The 17,270-nt window shown below is 43.0% G+C and overlaps 1 protein-coding gene across 1 annotated transcript in view; it reads left to right on the forward strand.

Annotated features, from left to right (window-relative positions):
* The window catches only part of LOC127475858 (myosin-1B-like), a 32,620-nt gene extending 16,011 nt beyond the window's left edge, over positions 1 to 16,609 (forward strand). The window contains exons 21-38 of the mRNA XM_051798064.1: positions 1,827 to 2,069; positions 3,656 to 3,832; positions 4,432 to 4,577; positions 4,664 to 4,754; positions 5,509 to 5,898; positions 5,991 to 6,117; positions 6,534 to 6,652; positions 7,257 to 7,453; positions 7,934 to 8,117; positions 9,032 to 9,197; positions 10,088 to 10,212; positions 12,155 to 12,463; positions 12,549 to 12,752; positions 12,847 to 12,972; positions 14,073 to 14,243; positions 15,708 to 15,812; positions 15,892 to 15,987; positions 16,400 to 16,609. Of these exons, the coding sequence (XP_051654024.1) occupies positions 1,827 to 2,069; positions 3,656 to 3,832; positions 4,432 to 4,577; positions 4,664 to 4,754; positions 5,509 to 5,898; positions 5,991 to 6,117; positions 6,534 to 6,652; positions 7,257 to 7,453; positions 7,934 to 8,117; positions 9,032 to 9,197; positions 10,088 to 10,212; positions 12,155 to 12,463; positions 12,549 to 12,752; positions 12,847 to 12,972; positions 14,073 to 14,243; positions 15,708 to 15,812; positions 15,892 to 15,987; positions 16,400 to 16,609 (3,186 nt within the window). The remainder of the gene's footprint in view (positions 1 to 1,826; positions 2,070 to 3,655; positions 3,833 to 4,431; positions 4,578 to 4,663; positions 4,755 to 5,508; positions 5,899 to 5,990; positions 6,118 to 6,533; positions 6,653 to 7,256; positions 7,454 to 7,933; positions 8,118 to 9,031; positions 9,198 to 10,087; positions 10,213 to 12,154; positions 12,464 to 12,548; positions 12,753 to 12,846; positions 12,973 to 14,072; positions 14,244 to 15,707; positions 15,813 to 15,891; positions 15,988 to 16,399) is intronic.
* The last annotated feature ends 661 nt before the right edge of the window (positions 16,610 to 17,270 follow it).

Genomic DNA, 17,270 nt, shown 5'->3' on the forward strand with positions numbered 1-17,270 from the left:
GAGACTGAAATTGCACATGTCAGGTTCTAATAGGTAATACCAAGGCCAAAGGCAGTCTGGTGCAAGTGGACCTGTCACTTGTTGTCATGTGCTTTTGAATCAGTTGAGTTTCAGCAAGAGTCCTATATTGTTTCACATGTCAAAGCTTTTACCTGTATCTGCTAAACATCAGATTCATTATCTGAATCCTTCTTCAGAACTTAACCTCACTGAGTTTTCTGAGTTTCTTTGTACCTTTCCTGGTACTCAGTGCTCTGTTCTCCCAAACCCACCCAGTTTACAAGCATTTGGGACTTCAATTTAACACCTTAATTCATAGAATTGTTGAGGTTGGAAAAGACCTGTAAGATCATCAAATAAGTCCATCAATAGTAAGTCCAGCACTGCCATGTTCAACCCTAAACCATGTCCCTCAGTGTCACATCCACACAAGTTTTGAACACCTCCAGAAATGGTGATTCTACCACTTCCCTGGGCAGTCTGTCCCAATGCTGACCACCCCATTGAAGAAATTCTTCCTAAGATCCAGTCTGAACCTTCCCTGGCGCAACTTGAGGCTTGTTTCCTCTTGTCCTGTCACTTAGGAGCAGAGCCCAACCCTCCCTGGCTCCCCTCTCCTATCAGGGAGCTGGAGAGAGAAATAAGGTCCACCCTGAGCCTCCTTTTCCTCAGGTTGAGCCCCCTCAGCTGCTCCTGGTGCTCCAGACCCTTTCCTAGCTCTATTCCCTTCTCTGGACATGCTCCAGCCCCTCAATGCCTTTCTTGTCGTGAGAGGCTCAAAACTGACCCCAGGATCTGAGATGCCTCAGCAGTGCCAGCACAGCGGTCAGTCACTGCCCTGGTCCTGTTGGCCACGCTATTGCTGACACAAGCCAGGTGCTCCTGGCCTTCATACCCATCTGGGCACACCTGGGCTCATGTTAAGCTCCTGTCACTAACACCTTCAGGTCCTTTTCCACCTTTCCAGCCCCTTTGCCCCTAGCCTGGAGCACTCTGTGGGGTTGTTGTGACCCAAGAACAGGACCGGGCACTCGGCCTTGTTGAAGCTCACGCCTTGGCCCCTCGATCCACCCTGTCAAGATCCCTCTGCAGAGCCTTCCTGCCCTCCAGCAGCTCAACACTCCCACACAACTTGATATCATCTGTGACCTTGCTGCAGGTGCCCTCTGTCGTCCTAGGAGACAGCAGATACCTGTCCTCGTATTCTGCCTAGAATACATCAAAGTAGCATTAATTTAGACAAAATTTTATCTGTTAATCATGTGTCACAAAATGTTAGCTATAGTGAAAGTTGCAGGCTACAATCTAGGTTGAGCTTGACCCATCTTGGCTGAGAGATTAAAGAATGATGGGAACCAGATTAGGCTCATGTGAATAAACTGGGGAAAGACAGTCTGACATATCATTAGAGTTAAAGGAGCTTATTAAAGACAGACTCATCTACTGTTCTATGAAAGTTGACTTTGAATGCTGTATGTTATACAAATCCACATCTAAGACGATGGTTCCATGATGGTAGTATTCCAGTTTTCTGTCCACCTATTTATCTTACTAAATCCTTGCAAGCTCCTTGTTACGACTGAACCCTGTGAGTCTATTGTATGATATTGTAGTCAAACTATTTGACCAGCTAAAAGGAAGTGTCTCTACCATGGGATTATACTCCTCTTTCCTAGCCATGGCTGAACAGGATAATTTCCTCATGATTGAATCACAGGCATTACTGCCCTGACTTGTGCAATCAATTTTGTGGATATGGAACTTGAACTTGTTGCCTTTTGTCATTGTTATGATAAATATAATGAGCATTCAATATGTTCTGACAGGAGAGTGAAAATCTAGCTGATGCTGAAGAGAGATGTGAAGGACTCATTAAAAGTAAAATCCAGCTGGAAGCTAAAATTAAAGAACTGAATGAAAGATTGGAAGATGAAGAGGAGACAAATGCTGAACTGACAGCAAAGAAGAGGAAACTTGAAGATGAGTGCTCCGAGCTGAAGAAAGATATTGATGATCTTGAAATGACTCTGGCCAAAGTGGAAAAGGAGAAGCATGCAACAGAGAATAAGGTGACAGAGAAATTGGGGAATTATTCTTCCCCAGACAGTTTTCACAGACAGTTGTCAGTTTTGTGGAAAGTTGTAGTCATTCTTAAGTGTTCTGAACAGAAGTGAGATGCGCCCAAGGCATGGGTGAGAGGTATTCTCACTAAATCAGCTGCCAGAATTTTTTCTGTTAAAATTTTAATTTTTTCTTAGGAACAATGTATTTTCTGTGACAGTTCAAAAAGAGTTAAGAGGTTGTTATGGTGCTTTATAGAGAATTTTCATATTTGCCTATTTGCAGTCTTAAGGAATCAGTATATTTGTGTCTCCTGTGCATAATGGAGGACTACAATGCTTGTGAGCAACTCAGCATAGAACAGCTATGCTGGTTCTTTCTCACATGCACAAGAACTGATTTTGCAGATGTTAAATGTTTTCTTATGATGTATTTAAGAAGACCAGGTTTCAGCTAGGATATCCTTCCCTTCCATTGACCTGATGATACAACGAGAGTCCTTCCTGATTTGTGGTGTTCATACTGTCAGTGTAGCAAGGACGGTCTATATCAAGTGGTCATTAACTCACTTATCTCCCAGGAAATGCACATGTACATCTCTACAATCAATATGAAGAAACAGAATTGAGTTATATATGTTAGAATTCAAAAGTCCATGTGTGTGGGGACAGTGTTCTGCCCTGCTGTAGAAACAATGATGGCAGAGCTGTAGCTACAATGTTGAGTTCCCTCCACTGCCATTACTGAGATCAATACCAGATCTTGTTTGCAATTACAGATGTGTTGAACATTGCTACACTAATGCCTAGAGAAAATCTAGCTAGTGGTGTGTATTAGGATGAGGGAGTGTCCTATAGGATATCAGGGCCATTTCCACACTTAGCAGCATGGATTTTCCTTATCTTTACTGTCAGGCTTTCCCATTCAAATGTGACAAATGGGAAGCAAGGATTAGGCAGGCTAATGCACAGACCTGATGCATTTGAGATAAGGTTGCTGATGTGCAAGGCTCTATTGAAGTACAAGGAATTTCCAAGATAAAGCTAGCAAAGCCCAGTTAGAAGCCCCTCCCCTAAACATGTGATTGCTTGTTCCACAGGCATAAGGGTTTTTGTCACGTCATTGTGTTTCTTTCAGTTTTACAGAAAACTTAACATATCTTTGGTTATGTTTGCCACTTGATCATATCTTTTTAAAGAACCTGACTTGCTGAGAATTTACAGCTGTTTTCATAGCAAAATATCACATGCAGGAGAGACATTTCTTGAGCAAGAGCAATTCAGAGGGCTTTTGTAAATCCCAGTGGGAAATGCTTTCAGAGGCAAGTGAAGATCCAGAACATGTTCCACTACAGAATTCAGTAGGATAGGGCTGGGAGTCAAAGATAACTAAAGCAAGAATTCCTACAAGCAGAACCAGAGAGGTCAGACCCTCAGGCATGACACTTGCTGCTGCCCTCATCACAATCAATATAAACATACTGTGGAGAGTTGACTACATTCATGCAAGAGCTTGCAAGGATGCACTCACTGTGTTCTTGGTGTGCCATTTCTCAAGGCATCCCTTCATAGTATGGATGCTGGCTGTCTGACAGGTTAAGAATCTTACTGAAGAGATGGCAACTCTGGATGAAAATATTTCTAAACTCACTAAGGAGAAAAAGGCCTTGCAGGAAGCCCACCAGCAGACGCTGGATGACTTGCAAGTTGAGGAAGACAAAATCAGCACACTCACCAAAGCCAAGACCAAACTGGAGCAGCAAGTAGATGATGTAAGTAAAAGTTTTCAACTCCTGTATATAGATGCTCTAACATATTAGAAGAGACTAGAAATCTGTAATTGGGAGTATAAGCAACACCTAAAGTAATTGAGCCAGCTCTAATAATTTCAGCTAATTAACAGGGAATTGTAGAATGCAGTACATTTTTCATGTTCATCACTGGGCATTTCAGCATTGTAGACTTCTGTAACCTGATTTAAACCATTAGCTGGAGCAGGACACCTGTGACAGTTTGAAAGTTGCTACACAGTTATTTGTGTGTGCATATACTCCAGGAAGTTATGAATACTGGGAATTCGTCCATATTTAGCGGTCTGTATGCTAGAGACTGCAGCCACTGGAAAATTTTAATTTCTGTTTTTTTAAAAAACTTTTATTTCTACTGTGCACAGCCAAGCTGTGGACAGCTCAATGACTGAAATCAAATCACCATGGCAGCTCTGATCTCACAATGAGAGTGTAGCACAGGTGGAGATAATCTGATTGTTTTCTCTATGCATCGATTTCCAACTTAGTTAGATTATTAAAACAAGAATAGTTACTTTCAAAGTAAAATTTATGTGTTTCAAAGTATATTATATGTGTTTTAGCTTGAAGCATCTCTGGAACAAGAGAAGAAACTGCGAATGGACCTTGAGAGAGCAAAGAGAAAACTGGAGGGTGATCTGAAAATGTTTCAGGATTCCGTCATGGATCTGGAAAATGACAAGCAACAGATGGATGACAGGCTAAAAAAGTATTGCACTGACTTCTTATGCTCTGAATTCTGAAATTCAGGTTTTATCTTAACTGTATTGCATTTGCCCTCTTGTTCTTTAACAGAAAAGATTTTGAAATTAGCCAGTTGCAAAGTAAAATTGAAGATGAACAGGCTCAAAGTTCTCAGCTGCAAAAGAAAATTAAGGAGCTTCAGGTAAAGTCTAAAGAGTTATTAATACTTCTAATAGCAAGAACAAGTTTCTTAGAATTAATTGATATTTATTCTTACACCATTCTACAAAAATATTTTCTCTCAAATGAATAACCATTAATATGGACTCTGTGTGCTGTTCCCATCTCAGGGCACTTTTACAGTGACTCTGGTCTCTAATCATACATAAATAGGTAGGAAATGTTTTAGGTGAAGACTGTTATAGGCTTTAAAAATGCCACTGAGAATGGCTTTTCTAAGGAAACAACAGATTGTGACATAATGTGTCATGATCAGGACAAAGATCACCTTCTAAATGCAGAGCCAGAAGACAGCTCTCTTCAGTGCTATTATGCCATGACTGCTCATCTCAAAGTCTCTTCCATCCTGTTTGCTGATGGAGAAGGGACACTGTTTTGTTCTGGCTTGCCCTTCGGAAAATTTTCAAGAAATTTGCATTGGTTTACATTTTCCAGTGACACCACATCTATTTCTTCAGAAAAGTGCAATTCTAATTTCTTCACAAAACAATAAATCCATTCTGAGCTGTAACATAAAATGAAGTATCAGATTTTACATTCACTGTTGTTCCAAAGCTGAATATTGCATGTCCTAGGACCCAATTCAGTGAAGTTTCTAATGGTGCTTTTCTTTCTACGCTTCTATAAATGGATGTGAATGTTTGCTCTTTATTCCTTAATAATAATTTCAAATCTGTTTATTCAGAAGTCCTCTTTTAACCAATTAACTCTCTCAGGCCCGTATTGAGGAACTGGAGGAGGAAATCGAGGCCGAGCGAACCTCTCGCGCTAAAGCAGAGAAGCATCGGGCTGACCTGTCCAGGGAGCTGGAGGAGATCAGCGAGCGCCTGGAAGAAGCAGGAGGGGCGACGGCAGCTCAGGTGGAGATGAACAAGAAGCGGGAGGCAGAATTCCAGAAGATGCGCCGGGACCTCGAAGAGGCCACGCTGCAGCACGAAGCCACGGCTGCCGCCCTGCGCAAGAAGCACGCGGACAGCACAGCTGAGCTGGGGGAGCAGATCGACAACCTGCAGCGCGTCAAGCAGAAGCTGGAGAAGGAGAAGAGCGAGCTCAAGATGGAGATTGATGACTTGGCCAGTAACGTGGAGTCTGTCTCCAAAGCCAAGGTTGCTGCACGGGAAGAAATGTTTCTCATCATTACCATTGTTGTTCTGAACAACTGGATGAGCTGAAGGAGATGCTTTCTGTCTCTTCACAGAGCAATCTGGAAAAGATGTGCCGAGCTCTCGAAGACCAGTTCAGTGAAGTCAGAACAAAAGATGACGAACATGTGCGACTAATTAATGATCTGAACACACAGAAAACACGCCTACAGACTGAGAATGGTATGTCCCCTGATGAGATGTAATACTCCCGTGTCAAGTACTTAAATATGCTGCCTGAATGCCTGTGTATTTTGTAACATGTTCATTACTCAGTGATCTGAACAAAACTCACAATGTAGAATTTCCTCCTGGTGGCAGTCATACAAATGCCACCCAAGGAAACATAAAACCAAACCAAAAGAAGAACTGTCAATCAAAATGAATGTGTGAGTTTGTGATCAGTTTATCTTCTTTCCTCTGATGCCAGCACAGCATTTCTCTTTGACAGATTCTCCTATCGGTGGGAATGATATTGCTTCTAACCCTTCAATTTACCACATTATATCTTGTAATCACTTTCCACACGGCTAGCTGCTCTCATTCATTTGTTTTATGTCTCATATCTCTGTCTAAAAAAATCAACTTTTTCTCGTTAGGTGAACTTACTCGGCAACTGGAGGAGAAGGAGTCCTTGATTTCTCAGTTGACTCGAGGCAAACATGCTTTCACTCAGCAGATTGAAGAGCTGAAGAGGCAACTAGAGGAAGAAAATAAGGTGACTTGCTTTCATTTGGACCGACAACTTGTAAAATAAATAAATGCACTAAAAAAACAAATTAGATTTCTCCTCAGAGAAAGGTGGTGACATCAGAACAGTGAAAATTTTGAACTGTGCCTTGTGGTATAATATAGAGAAGAGACATCAGAAATTAAATAAGGAAGAAAGTTTAAGTCCTTCTCATCAAGACTTCTGAAGTTCAAAAACATGAGAGAAGTGAATAAAATCAGCTCTGTGTGTCTGCCTTACTGCTACTGGAAAATCCTTGAGGCAAAGCAAACAGCAGCAGCCAAAAAAAGGAAATAGAGCAGGAGTGCTTTCACCTTATCTGTCGCTGGATTTATTCTATCTTTTCCTGAAGCATTTGGTGCAGATATGTTTGAGAGGTGGTGTCCCAGGAAAAGATGGACAAGCATCTGACCTTGTTTAATAGCATCAAGTTTGAAACACAGAGTCCCTAATGCTATTCATGTTGTTCCTTCTGTTGCTCTAGCAACTGTAGCAGGGAGATATGAAGCGAAGCTTTGATCAAACTGTAGTAAAAAAAATGCAGTCACACATTGTTAGCGTTTTGACAATTTGTATCATTTTAACTATCAAGGCCAAGAACGCCCTGGCCCACGCCCTGCAGTCCGCTCGCCACGACTGTGACTTGCTCCGGGAACAATATGAGGAGGAGCAGGAAGCCAAGGGGGAGCTGCAGCGCGCCCTGTCCAAGGCCAACAGCGAAGTGGCCCAGTGGAGAACCAAATACGAGACGGACGCGATTCAGCGCACGGAGGAGCTCGAGGAGGCCAAGTATGTGGGGAGTGGGATGGCCTGGAACAAGTAGAAGGATATTTAAGTATAAATGAGTATAACTGAAGGAAATACAGAATACACCTGTAGTGGGAATATGTAGAGCAGTGTGCTTTGTAATGTATTAGGAGTGAAAAGCAGAGTGAGTAGACATTTAAGGGAGGAGTAGAGGTCGAGGCTCAAGAGTGTCTACATAAGAGAATTCCAATGCATTAACTATTGAACTAACCATAGTAGTTGAAAAATCACATTCTTTACACTGCCAATATCGAAAGTGTATTTCTGGTCCCTCTCCACATTGGTACAGTATGTACTTGGGTACGTTTTCTCCCTTCCTATGCACCACTCCAGAGTGCTGTGTCACCCCAGGCCCTTAGCACCACAGCGTTCTATGTTGCTCTCCCATTTCCAATGCCTTTCATGTCCGTTTTCTGAGGTCAGAATTTTCCTTTTCTCAGTGGTGATTTTCTCGTTCTGCAGGAAGATGCTGGCCCAGCGCCTGCAGGACTCAGAGGAACAGATTGAGGCTGTCAATGCAAAGTGTGCTTCACTGGAGAAGACAAAGCAGAGGCTGCAGGGGGAAGTGGATGACCTGATGATTGACCTGGAGAGGTCAAATGCAGTCTGTGCAGCATTTGATAAAAAGCAGAAGAATTTTGACAAGGTTCATTCAAAAGACCATGCCAGATCTGAACATCATTAGATATTTGATAGGCCAGGACAAATTCTGAAATTATCAAAGTTCTACACTAACAGTAAGATAAATTGCATCTTACCCAAAGCAAAGTTATGGTAAGGACCACATAATATGACATATGGTAAAGATAAAGTCACTGTGTAAGTAAACCCAGATGACTGCAACAAATGATGAAGTAGCCTTCTGATAGCTTTTTGAAAGCATGAAATCTTTGCAAGGGAGACTGGCAGGATCCATATGTAGTCTTTGGTCAAGCAGACTGAGCAAGTACTCACACGTCAGCTATCAAGCCCTGACTTTTGCCTGGTGCTAGTCTGCCAGCCTTGTATTTGGGTGAGGCAGAGCTTCAGTCATGTAATGTTCCAGCCTGCATTGCCTTTACTAATATTTAAAAGAATCTACACTGTTGGACCAAGTTACGGATGTTGCATACCCCTGTGCCTTGGTCTAGCCTTGTGTGAGAGAATTAAGTGACTGTACTAAAAAGGATGTCTTACAGAGCCATGGTATCAAACTCAGGAGAGAACCAGTAGACTCCAGCCTTTCTTGTTGGAGTCTTCTCCTGAGTACAGGACCACTGGCTCCTGCAGTAATACAAAGGCTCACACATCCTTATTCAGACCAACCACAGTGTCCAGTCTGGTGTCCCATCAAACTCCTGCCTGAGAGTCTGGGGCATGCACTAGTGCTGGATGAAGAGGCACATTTAAGTAGATTCCACCAAAACAGCCAGAGTATGTATCACAGCGAGTTGATTGTCACAGGCAGAGAACAGTCTAAAGCCAAAGACTGCAAGATAGGTCATGCCTCTTGAGTTCTTGTAAAGGTGCAGAGACAGGAGTGTTGCAGAACAGGTCATTCTTATGCTTCTGTTACTCCAGGTCGTGGCTGAATGGAAGCAGAAGTACCAGGAGAGTCAGGCTGAGCTGGAAGCTGCCCAGAAGGAGTCTCGCTCTCTCAGCACTGAGATTTTTCGGATGAAGAATGCCTATGAAGAAATGCTTGACCAGGCTGAGACTGTCAGACGAGAGAACAAGAACCTCCAGCGTAAGTTCAGATATCTGTCACCAGGAATTCACCATGAGCCCTAAGGTGCTTCCACATCTCTGGACTACCAGAACTCTGCCTCTTCCCAAGGTTTTGTTCCTTATAATTTTCCATAAAGGTAGCAAGTTTCTTTCTTGTTCAGTTGATCATAAAGTCACCTGCAAACACATGCCTACAGCTCATTACAGCATCCTACTTCCTCCTCCTTCACACCGTCATGATCCCACACATGGATAGGGACCAAATTAACTGAATAGACAGAAATTATGATGATTCTAAGTTTTTTCAGATTACTTCAGTCAGTCACTGCCACTAGAAAAAATCTGGAGGGCTGTTATCTGTCTCCTGATTATTGGAGGTTTATGCAGCTGTGGCACAGGGGATTGGCATTTAATAAGCAAACTATCTATACAAAGGAAATACAACTCAGATCCTTTTTGTGAGCTGAATGGTCACTGGGGACTGTCTCTGGAGATGTAATTTCACTACCCAGAGGAAGTTGACATTATTTTCTGAGCTCATTCCAGTTGGTCCCTCTCATTTTCAAACTGCACACTGAACTGTGTTCAAATTGCACACTGAGCAGGTTATCAGAAATAAAGATTGCACATGAGAGAAGTGTGCAATTAGCTCGGTTGGTTAAATCTTGGAGCTAATAATTCTAAGGTCACAGGTTCAATACCCTACCCATTCACTGAAGAGTTGGACTCGATCCTTGTAGGTCCCTTCCAACTCAGAATATTCTGTGATTTCATGATTCTGTGATTTCTCCTCACTGCTTCATCCCATTACATCAGCTCTCTTCTGTCACTCCCGTTGCCAAAGAACAATTGCAGGTGCCACTGATAACATTATCTAAGATGAGATGAGTATGTGTTTTCTGGTTGCAGAGGAAATTTCTGATCTGACTGAACAGATTGCTGAGTCTGGAAAAGCAAATCATGGGCTGGAGAAAGCAAAGAAGCAAATTGAGCAAGAAAAGTGTGACCTACAAGCAGCATTAGAAGAAGCAGAGGTAAGTGTCCTCAATAAGGTGCTTGCTTTCAAAGAAATCAAGAATGGGGAAAATTTAAATATATATTTTATATTCCTGATATCCTTAAACTGTCCCAAAGGTGCAGCAAGAAAGCACAGACAGACCAAATAGCTCAGGATCTGCTTCTCTTCCATATTAATGTGGCATTCCTTGCTGTACTACCATGCACAAAAAACCTCAGTCCCAGTCTAAAATTGAGTTCATTTTACATCATCTGTTTGAATTTGCTCCCATAGAAAGCTGAAGAAAAGTAATTTGTACTTCAAAACACTGATAATTTTTGTTTTCTAGTCAGATTAATCAAGGATGTATTCCAAGAAGGTCTAACCAATACTCAAGTTTTCTCAATGTCACCCCCTGCTCAAAGCAAGCTGAATGTTGAAGAAAATTAAGACAATATTTCTTGAGCTCCTCCACTTCGAATGAGTGGGAGTCAGTAACATGTTTAAAGAGGAGTCAGTTCACAGGACATGCGTTCTGATGAACATGAAGAGGTTGCTGGGGATCAGCTGAATCTTGGAGTACACTGGTACACTGTCATGCTTTGCTGGCACAGGCTGTATGCCAGGTCCCACAATTCCATGATTTCTGTCTTCCTTACTGTCTTTGGCTATCCCTCAGTTCTCCATTGCTTCAAATCTTACTTTTTTTTGCCATTCCAGGTCACATTGTAGCTCCTTCAGTTCCCTCTTGTCTGGGTTCTGCCTTCTATTCCCTATCTGCCCTGCCTGTCTCTTGGAAAACATTTTATACTTCTGCATGACCACATCTGATTCTCCACAAAATGTCTTTGAGAGCACTTCATGAGCTGTCCACGGTATGCCTACGGCATACCTCAAAAACAGAATTAACTTAAGTTGGACAGGATCTCTGGAGGTCTTTAGTCCAACTTCCTGGTCAAAACATGGCCCACTTTGAATTTACATTAGGTTGCTCAAAGCCTTGTGTAATTGATCTTTATAATTTTTAAGGATGAATATGTCATACTATTGCTGGACAGCCTTCTCCAGTGCAACACCATTCTCATGGGAAAACACTTTTATCCTCATATGCAGTCAGGATTTCCCTTGTACCAACTGTTGACTGTTGCCTTTTGTCATTTTGCTGTCCACCACTAAGAAGAGCCTCACTTTATTTTCTCTGTAACTTCCCTTAGGTAGAAAAAGAAGTATAAAACAACTGGCACATCTCTAGATCTCACTAGATGGGCGGGCAGTAGGAGAAAGAGGTATTGGGCATGAAATCCATCTGCTCTAATTTATGCATCTAAATGTCATCAATCTAATCCTGAATTAGTCACCATAGGCTGATTCTAGAAGCAAAAAGGAGAAACAGGCATCTCTGGAGAGTTTCTTCTTAAAAGGGATGCCAGGGCTACATCAACTGTTTCGTTCTCTGGATGTCTTATTTCTGTCCACTGGTTGTAAAGAGCCAGTTTCAGGCTTTTAACTCCTTTTAGCTGAAGCTAGATGACACCAGTACCAGAGGGAAAAGGCTGTGTGGAAGGGGAACATGCCCACACAGTCACTGGAATGGGACTAAGGGTAGAGTCCCTAAGCAGAATTCATCATGGAGGTGCAAGAGAAGGCAAGCTGCTTCTGGCAGGAGGCTTGGCTGTCCTATTTTATGTTTTCATACGATTTGTTATCTCTGCAGTGTCAAAATAGCCCTCAGTGCCCAGACCTTGTGGTATTGGAGGCATTTCCCTAAGGAGTATTATTCCTAAATTACCATTTAATATCCAGATGAGGTACAGTGACTCTTGAGTATGTGATAGCAGTTTTTTCAGTACTTGGCCTTTTCTAAAGGTCCACAGTAAGGCAAATACACCTGCCCTGCTGGCTGCAAAGAGTCACATTTCTGCAAGGGCATTTCCCACCAATGGACACTGCAGAGACAAATGATATTTCAACCCTGACAGGGCTCTTTAGAGCACGAAGAGGGAAAAATCTTACGTGTTCAGCTGGAGCTGAACCAGGTGAAGTCAGATATTGATAGAAGGATTGCAGAGAAAGATGAGGAAATTCAACAGCTGAAGAGGAATCACCAGAGGGTATTAGAGTCTATGCAGACCACGCTGGATGCTGAGATCAGAAGCAGAAATGATGCTTTGAGGCTGAAAAAGAAGATGGAGGGAGATCTGAATGACATGGAAATACAGCTGAGGCATGCCAACTGTCAGGTAGCAGAGACACAGAAGCACCTTAAAGCCGTGCAAGGGCAACTCAAGGTAGGGATCACAAGGCTTCTGTCCCACAGGTCTTTGCCATTCACTCTGCTTGCCTCTCAGTCTCATGGTGCTTTCCCCTCTGAAGGATTCCCAGCTCCATTTAGATGATGCTTTGAGAGAGAATGATGACCTGAAAGAGCAGCTTGCCATGGTGGAGCGTAGGAACAATCTGATGACAACAGAAATGGAGGAGATGAGAGCTGCTATGGAGCAGACCGAGCGAGCCCGGAAGGTTTCTGAGCAGGAGCTGACAGATGCCAGTGAGCGAGTGCAGCTGCTCCACTCGCAGGTATTTGGCATCTCCTAGTAAAGGAGATTACCATAGGCATATGGGAGTGGCACAAATGGCGTGGGAATGACCTGTCTTCTGACTGTCCCAACAGAACACAAGCCTCCTCAACACCAAGAAAAGACTGGAAGTGGACATTACTCATTTACAGAATGAAGTCGAAGACAGCATTCAGGAAGCCAGAAATGCAGAGGAGAAAGCAAAGAAAGCGATCACAGATGTGAGTCCTCTTGCTTGCCTCCCTTTCATTTTATACTACCATAGTCACTTTTACACTTTAGAAAGGTATGAATCACGTGGAGGAGAACCAATTCTTCAACAGAAAGTATCTGTGACACACAATTCCTCCCACATGGACAGCCCTGCCCCACTGCTTGCCACAGAACATCCCTTCAGAAATGGTCCTCATGTCCTGCTAGCAGTCTGTATTGAAGAGGCATCTCCTCTCCCCTTTCCCAAACCCATTCACTTTTGCTTCCAGAATAAATGTAATAGACAGGATAGAACAGATGGTGGCAAAATTGCAATAGGAAAAGAGTTATTTGGACTGAGGCCTGTTTAGACACAGTACAGAAAAGCAGAAATTAAGACAAAAATCATACACACTTCTATACAAATGCTAGACATGTAAGAAATAAAAAGAGAGAATATAAATGTTTCATTTAAATAAGACTACAGTTTCACAGCATCAGAACTACCAACGTTTAGGACCATCTAGGACAGGTATATGAAAATGAAACAGAAAATAGTGACACTATTGCATCAAGTCCTGGTGCACCAGTGTCTAGTCCTGCAGTGCTGCATGTCCCCCTGACCTCTCTGCTCTGCCACACTGGGAACAGCTACCCATCCTGGGTCCTGAGGATCTCAGCAGGCACAAGCTTTTCAGTGCAGTTTGAGGTACTCAGGGTCATTTCATTGGCAAAAACTGCTTAGTAGTCTGCCTCTGGCAAATTTAGGCACCAAATAGCCAGACACTCATAATCACTTGGGAGCCCAGAGACACAGAGTGCTAGCTGGTGATACTTCACAAAATCCCTAATTTTCAATGACTTAAAAAATAAAACTTTGGTACCAAGCCATTTGCATGCCTTAATTAATTTTTTCTTTATGTCAACCCTGCCTTTCTCCAAGGTGAAGTGGTTTTAGACTTTGAGGAACAATGATCCTCTTTGTATGACAGATCCTTAGCACAGCTGTGGGCCCTGACTGAGAACTTGCAGGGCCACACACCAGTGAGAAGCTGGGTCTTGCTTCCAGGGACACAGAACTGCCAGGATGGGGAGGCGTATTTGTAACACAACTGTGCCCTACAACCAGGCGGCCATGATGGCAGAAGAGCTGAAGAAGGAGCAGGACACCAGTGCCCACCTGGAGAGGATGAAGAGGAATCTGGAACAGACAGTGAAGGACCTGCAGCACCGTCTGGATGAAGCCGAGCAGTTGGCTCTGAAGGGTGGAAAGAAGCAACTCCAGAAACTAGAAGCAAGGGTATGGTGAAGACTTGGGTAGCCTGAGGTGAAGTTTCTGACTGGGCTTTTGATTGCTGGAACCTCTTGTGAGGGTGGCAACAGGGACAGCCCCAGGTATTCCCAGCAGGTTTGATGAGAGCTACGCCGAGTAGAAAAACATTGCACTGTGGGCAAGGAACTTGAGAATGACCTCATAAACACTGAGTGGGCAAAAATGGGGGCAGATAAATATAAGGTGGACATAGACAGTAACTTTTGTCTAGGGAAAAATAATTTAAAGCATACTTACTTGGGAATGAACTTGGAACTAAAAAATACTGCCCAGACAGGAAGGAGATTGCAGTCTCATCCAAGACAGGTCTCAGAAACTGTTCAATGTGCAGTAGAAGCAAAGACCTAAAAGAGAAAATAATTTGGGCTTCATTAGGAAAGGTGCTGAGAACAAGACAGAGAGCATCCTTGCCACTATATTAAATATACCATGTGTAGTTTTGTTCTCTGCAGCTCAAGAAGGATCTGGGGGTGAAGCCTTATGAGTATTGACAAACAAGACTAGGACTGCTATTTGAAGAGACCAGGACATCTTCACCTGGAGATTAGTTTAAAATAAAAAAAAAGGAAGTACTTTACAAAGTAGGCAGTGAAATTCTGGAATGTGCTGCCATGAGAGCCTATAGAGGCAGGTGGTAAAAGGCTCAAAAAGGGAGTAGAAATCAGCAGGTTTACAGACATACTTAAGGGAACAGGCATAGATATGCCACACTTTACACTTCTAATCTAACGGCTACGGAAACTGGACAAGTGTGAAGGGAGTAGACAGCAGCCAGGTTCCCATGCTGTCCCTAAATAGTATATGCTGCTGCCACTCTCAGAAGTAGAGCATTAGGCTAGGTGGACTACTTGCCTGACCCACTTATTGTGCTCTTCAGCTGTTTCTGTTTCAAAATATAGCACAACTGATTGGGAATTTGGTGCTCTTGGCTTTGAAAGGAAACATCCACACAGAAATAAAAACACTGGAATTCAGGTTTTTCTCATACACATTGCAGAAGAGGGATGGAGCATTGGGAGGTTGTTAAGGACTATTCATGAGGATGAGCTGGAGTCAAAGATAACAAATGAAACAGATTTTCACCATTTACCTGGTGAATATTGATAGATCCTCCCTTCTCTGTTTCAATTTCCTCTTCTCTGACAGATTTAAGCCTAATTGTGATTATAAATGCTCTAAGTATGCACAATTTACCTTTCTATATCCTTTTATAAATAACTATGGATTCATACACTATGTCACAACTAACATAGCATGGTGAGCATTTTTTAGCTAGTCTAGACCCAAGAAGCAATTATGGGAATCTGCCCTGCTCTGTCTGCCACTTTCTCTGCAGCCTTCATCTGCAAAACTCTGGTTCCCAGGATCCTGCAGCAGGATCAGCAGCCATTCTCGGCAGCTTGCTATCTTCACCATAATTCTGTGTTTCAGATTAATGAGTTAGAAAATGAGCTTCATGCTGAGCAGAAACGAGGAATAGAGTCTCTGAAAGGAGCTCGCAAGTACGAACGAAGGCTGAAGGAGCTCACTTACCAGGTATTGCAAATCCTCTGCCCTCTTATGTGGATGACCTCAGTCCATGTTCCAAAGCTGACATGATTTTCACTTCCTACAGTCTGAAGAGGATAAGAAAAATATTCTCCGGCTCCAGGACCTGGTGGACAAGCTGCAGTTAAAAGTGAAAGCATACAAGAAACAGGCTGAGGAAGCTGTGAGTGCAGGTCTTTTTTCAGTGGCCTTGGGTACAGATTTCCAAAAGGTCTGGGCTCTCTAGCTCATTAAAATAATTGAATACTCAGTTTGACAGGGCAACAATGGCCACTGCCTTTGAATATCCTTTATTTTATAAAGACAGCTCAGAACAGAGTGGGCGTAGCTATAATTATCTTGGAACTCTTGCACCTTTGGAGCCACACAAGCCAATTTTCCCAGCTGGAACTGAGCAGGACTAATTGCCTGCCCTCCAACGGGTACTACATAGAAATGCACAGGGTACTGGCCATGCAGGTATGTACCTGTGAGGCTAAACCAGGTGACATTTCTGTGGCACAGCCACGGGTGTTAATGGTAACAAGGCAATGTCATTTGTGTCTGTGTCACCGACAGTGCTGTCTGACTTCCAGGAAGAACAGGCAAACGTCAATCTCTCGCGATGCCGCAAGGCCCAGCACGAGCTGGAAGAGGCCGAAGAACGAGCTGATATTGCCGAATGTCAGGTTAACAAGTTACGAGCCAAAAGTCGTGACATTGAAGGCCCGGTGAGTTGTAGAGATGCAGAAAGGGACCATTCCTATGCAGCCAGTGTCACAAAGGCCTCTGCCCAAACACCTTGAATGCAGCCATAGCTGTATTCCTCCCACTCTTTCACTGGAGTGACCTCAAGGCCAAAAACTGGCACTTATTCAAAACCAGTGTGTTTTGAAAGTCCTTTTGGTGACTCCCAAGAGTCAGACCAAATATGATCACCTCTAAGAATTCAGGTCTTTCAGCAGAATTGGGAGATAATAGCTCTTCATCAGGAAAATGGTAGTACATTTGCAATAGCCACAAACCTGAAACAAGTCCACAAATAATTCAGTTGCTCCAATATCCTCTACATTATTTTCCTTTTTTTATATTTAGAAATCAGAGAAATGAGGTCCATGACCAGAGCTGTGGCAGGCTCCCTCCCGATATGGACTTCTGTGTATCCAGCAGATACCCATTACTTTCTTCAAGTAATTCACTACTTTCTTCAAGTAACCAGGTGTGTGTGTAGCTAATACATTTAGCCAACCCTAAGTAGAAGTTGTGAGAAATAAAAATAAACCCGAGTAATGCTCAGGTGACTGTAAGGAGTATTGATTCACTACAAGATGGACAGTGAGAGTTTGTGACTGGATGCAGCAGGATTGCCAGTGGTTCACTAGGGCATGGGGAGCCCATTCCTGGTTTTTTTCCTCAGTTTTGACTCTCCTGGTTGAGGGAAGCTAACGGTGAATTAGGGAAAACACA

This window comes from Manacus candei, unplaced genomic scaffold (genome assembly GCF_025592945.1).
Source record: "Manacus candei isolate 608988 ecotype Guabito, Panama unplaced genomic scaffold, ASM2559294v1 h1tg000047l, whole genome shotgun sequence".
Lineage (NCBI taxonomy): Eukaryota > Metazoa > Chordata > Aves > Passeriformes > Pipridae > Manacus > Manacus candei.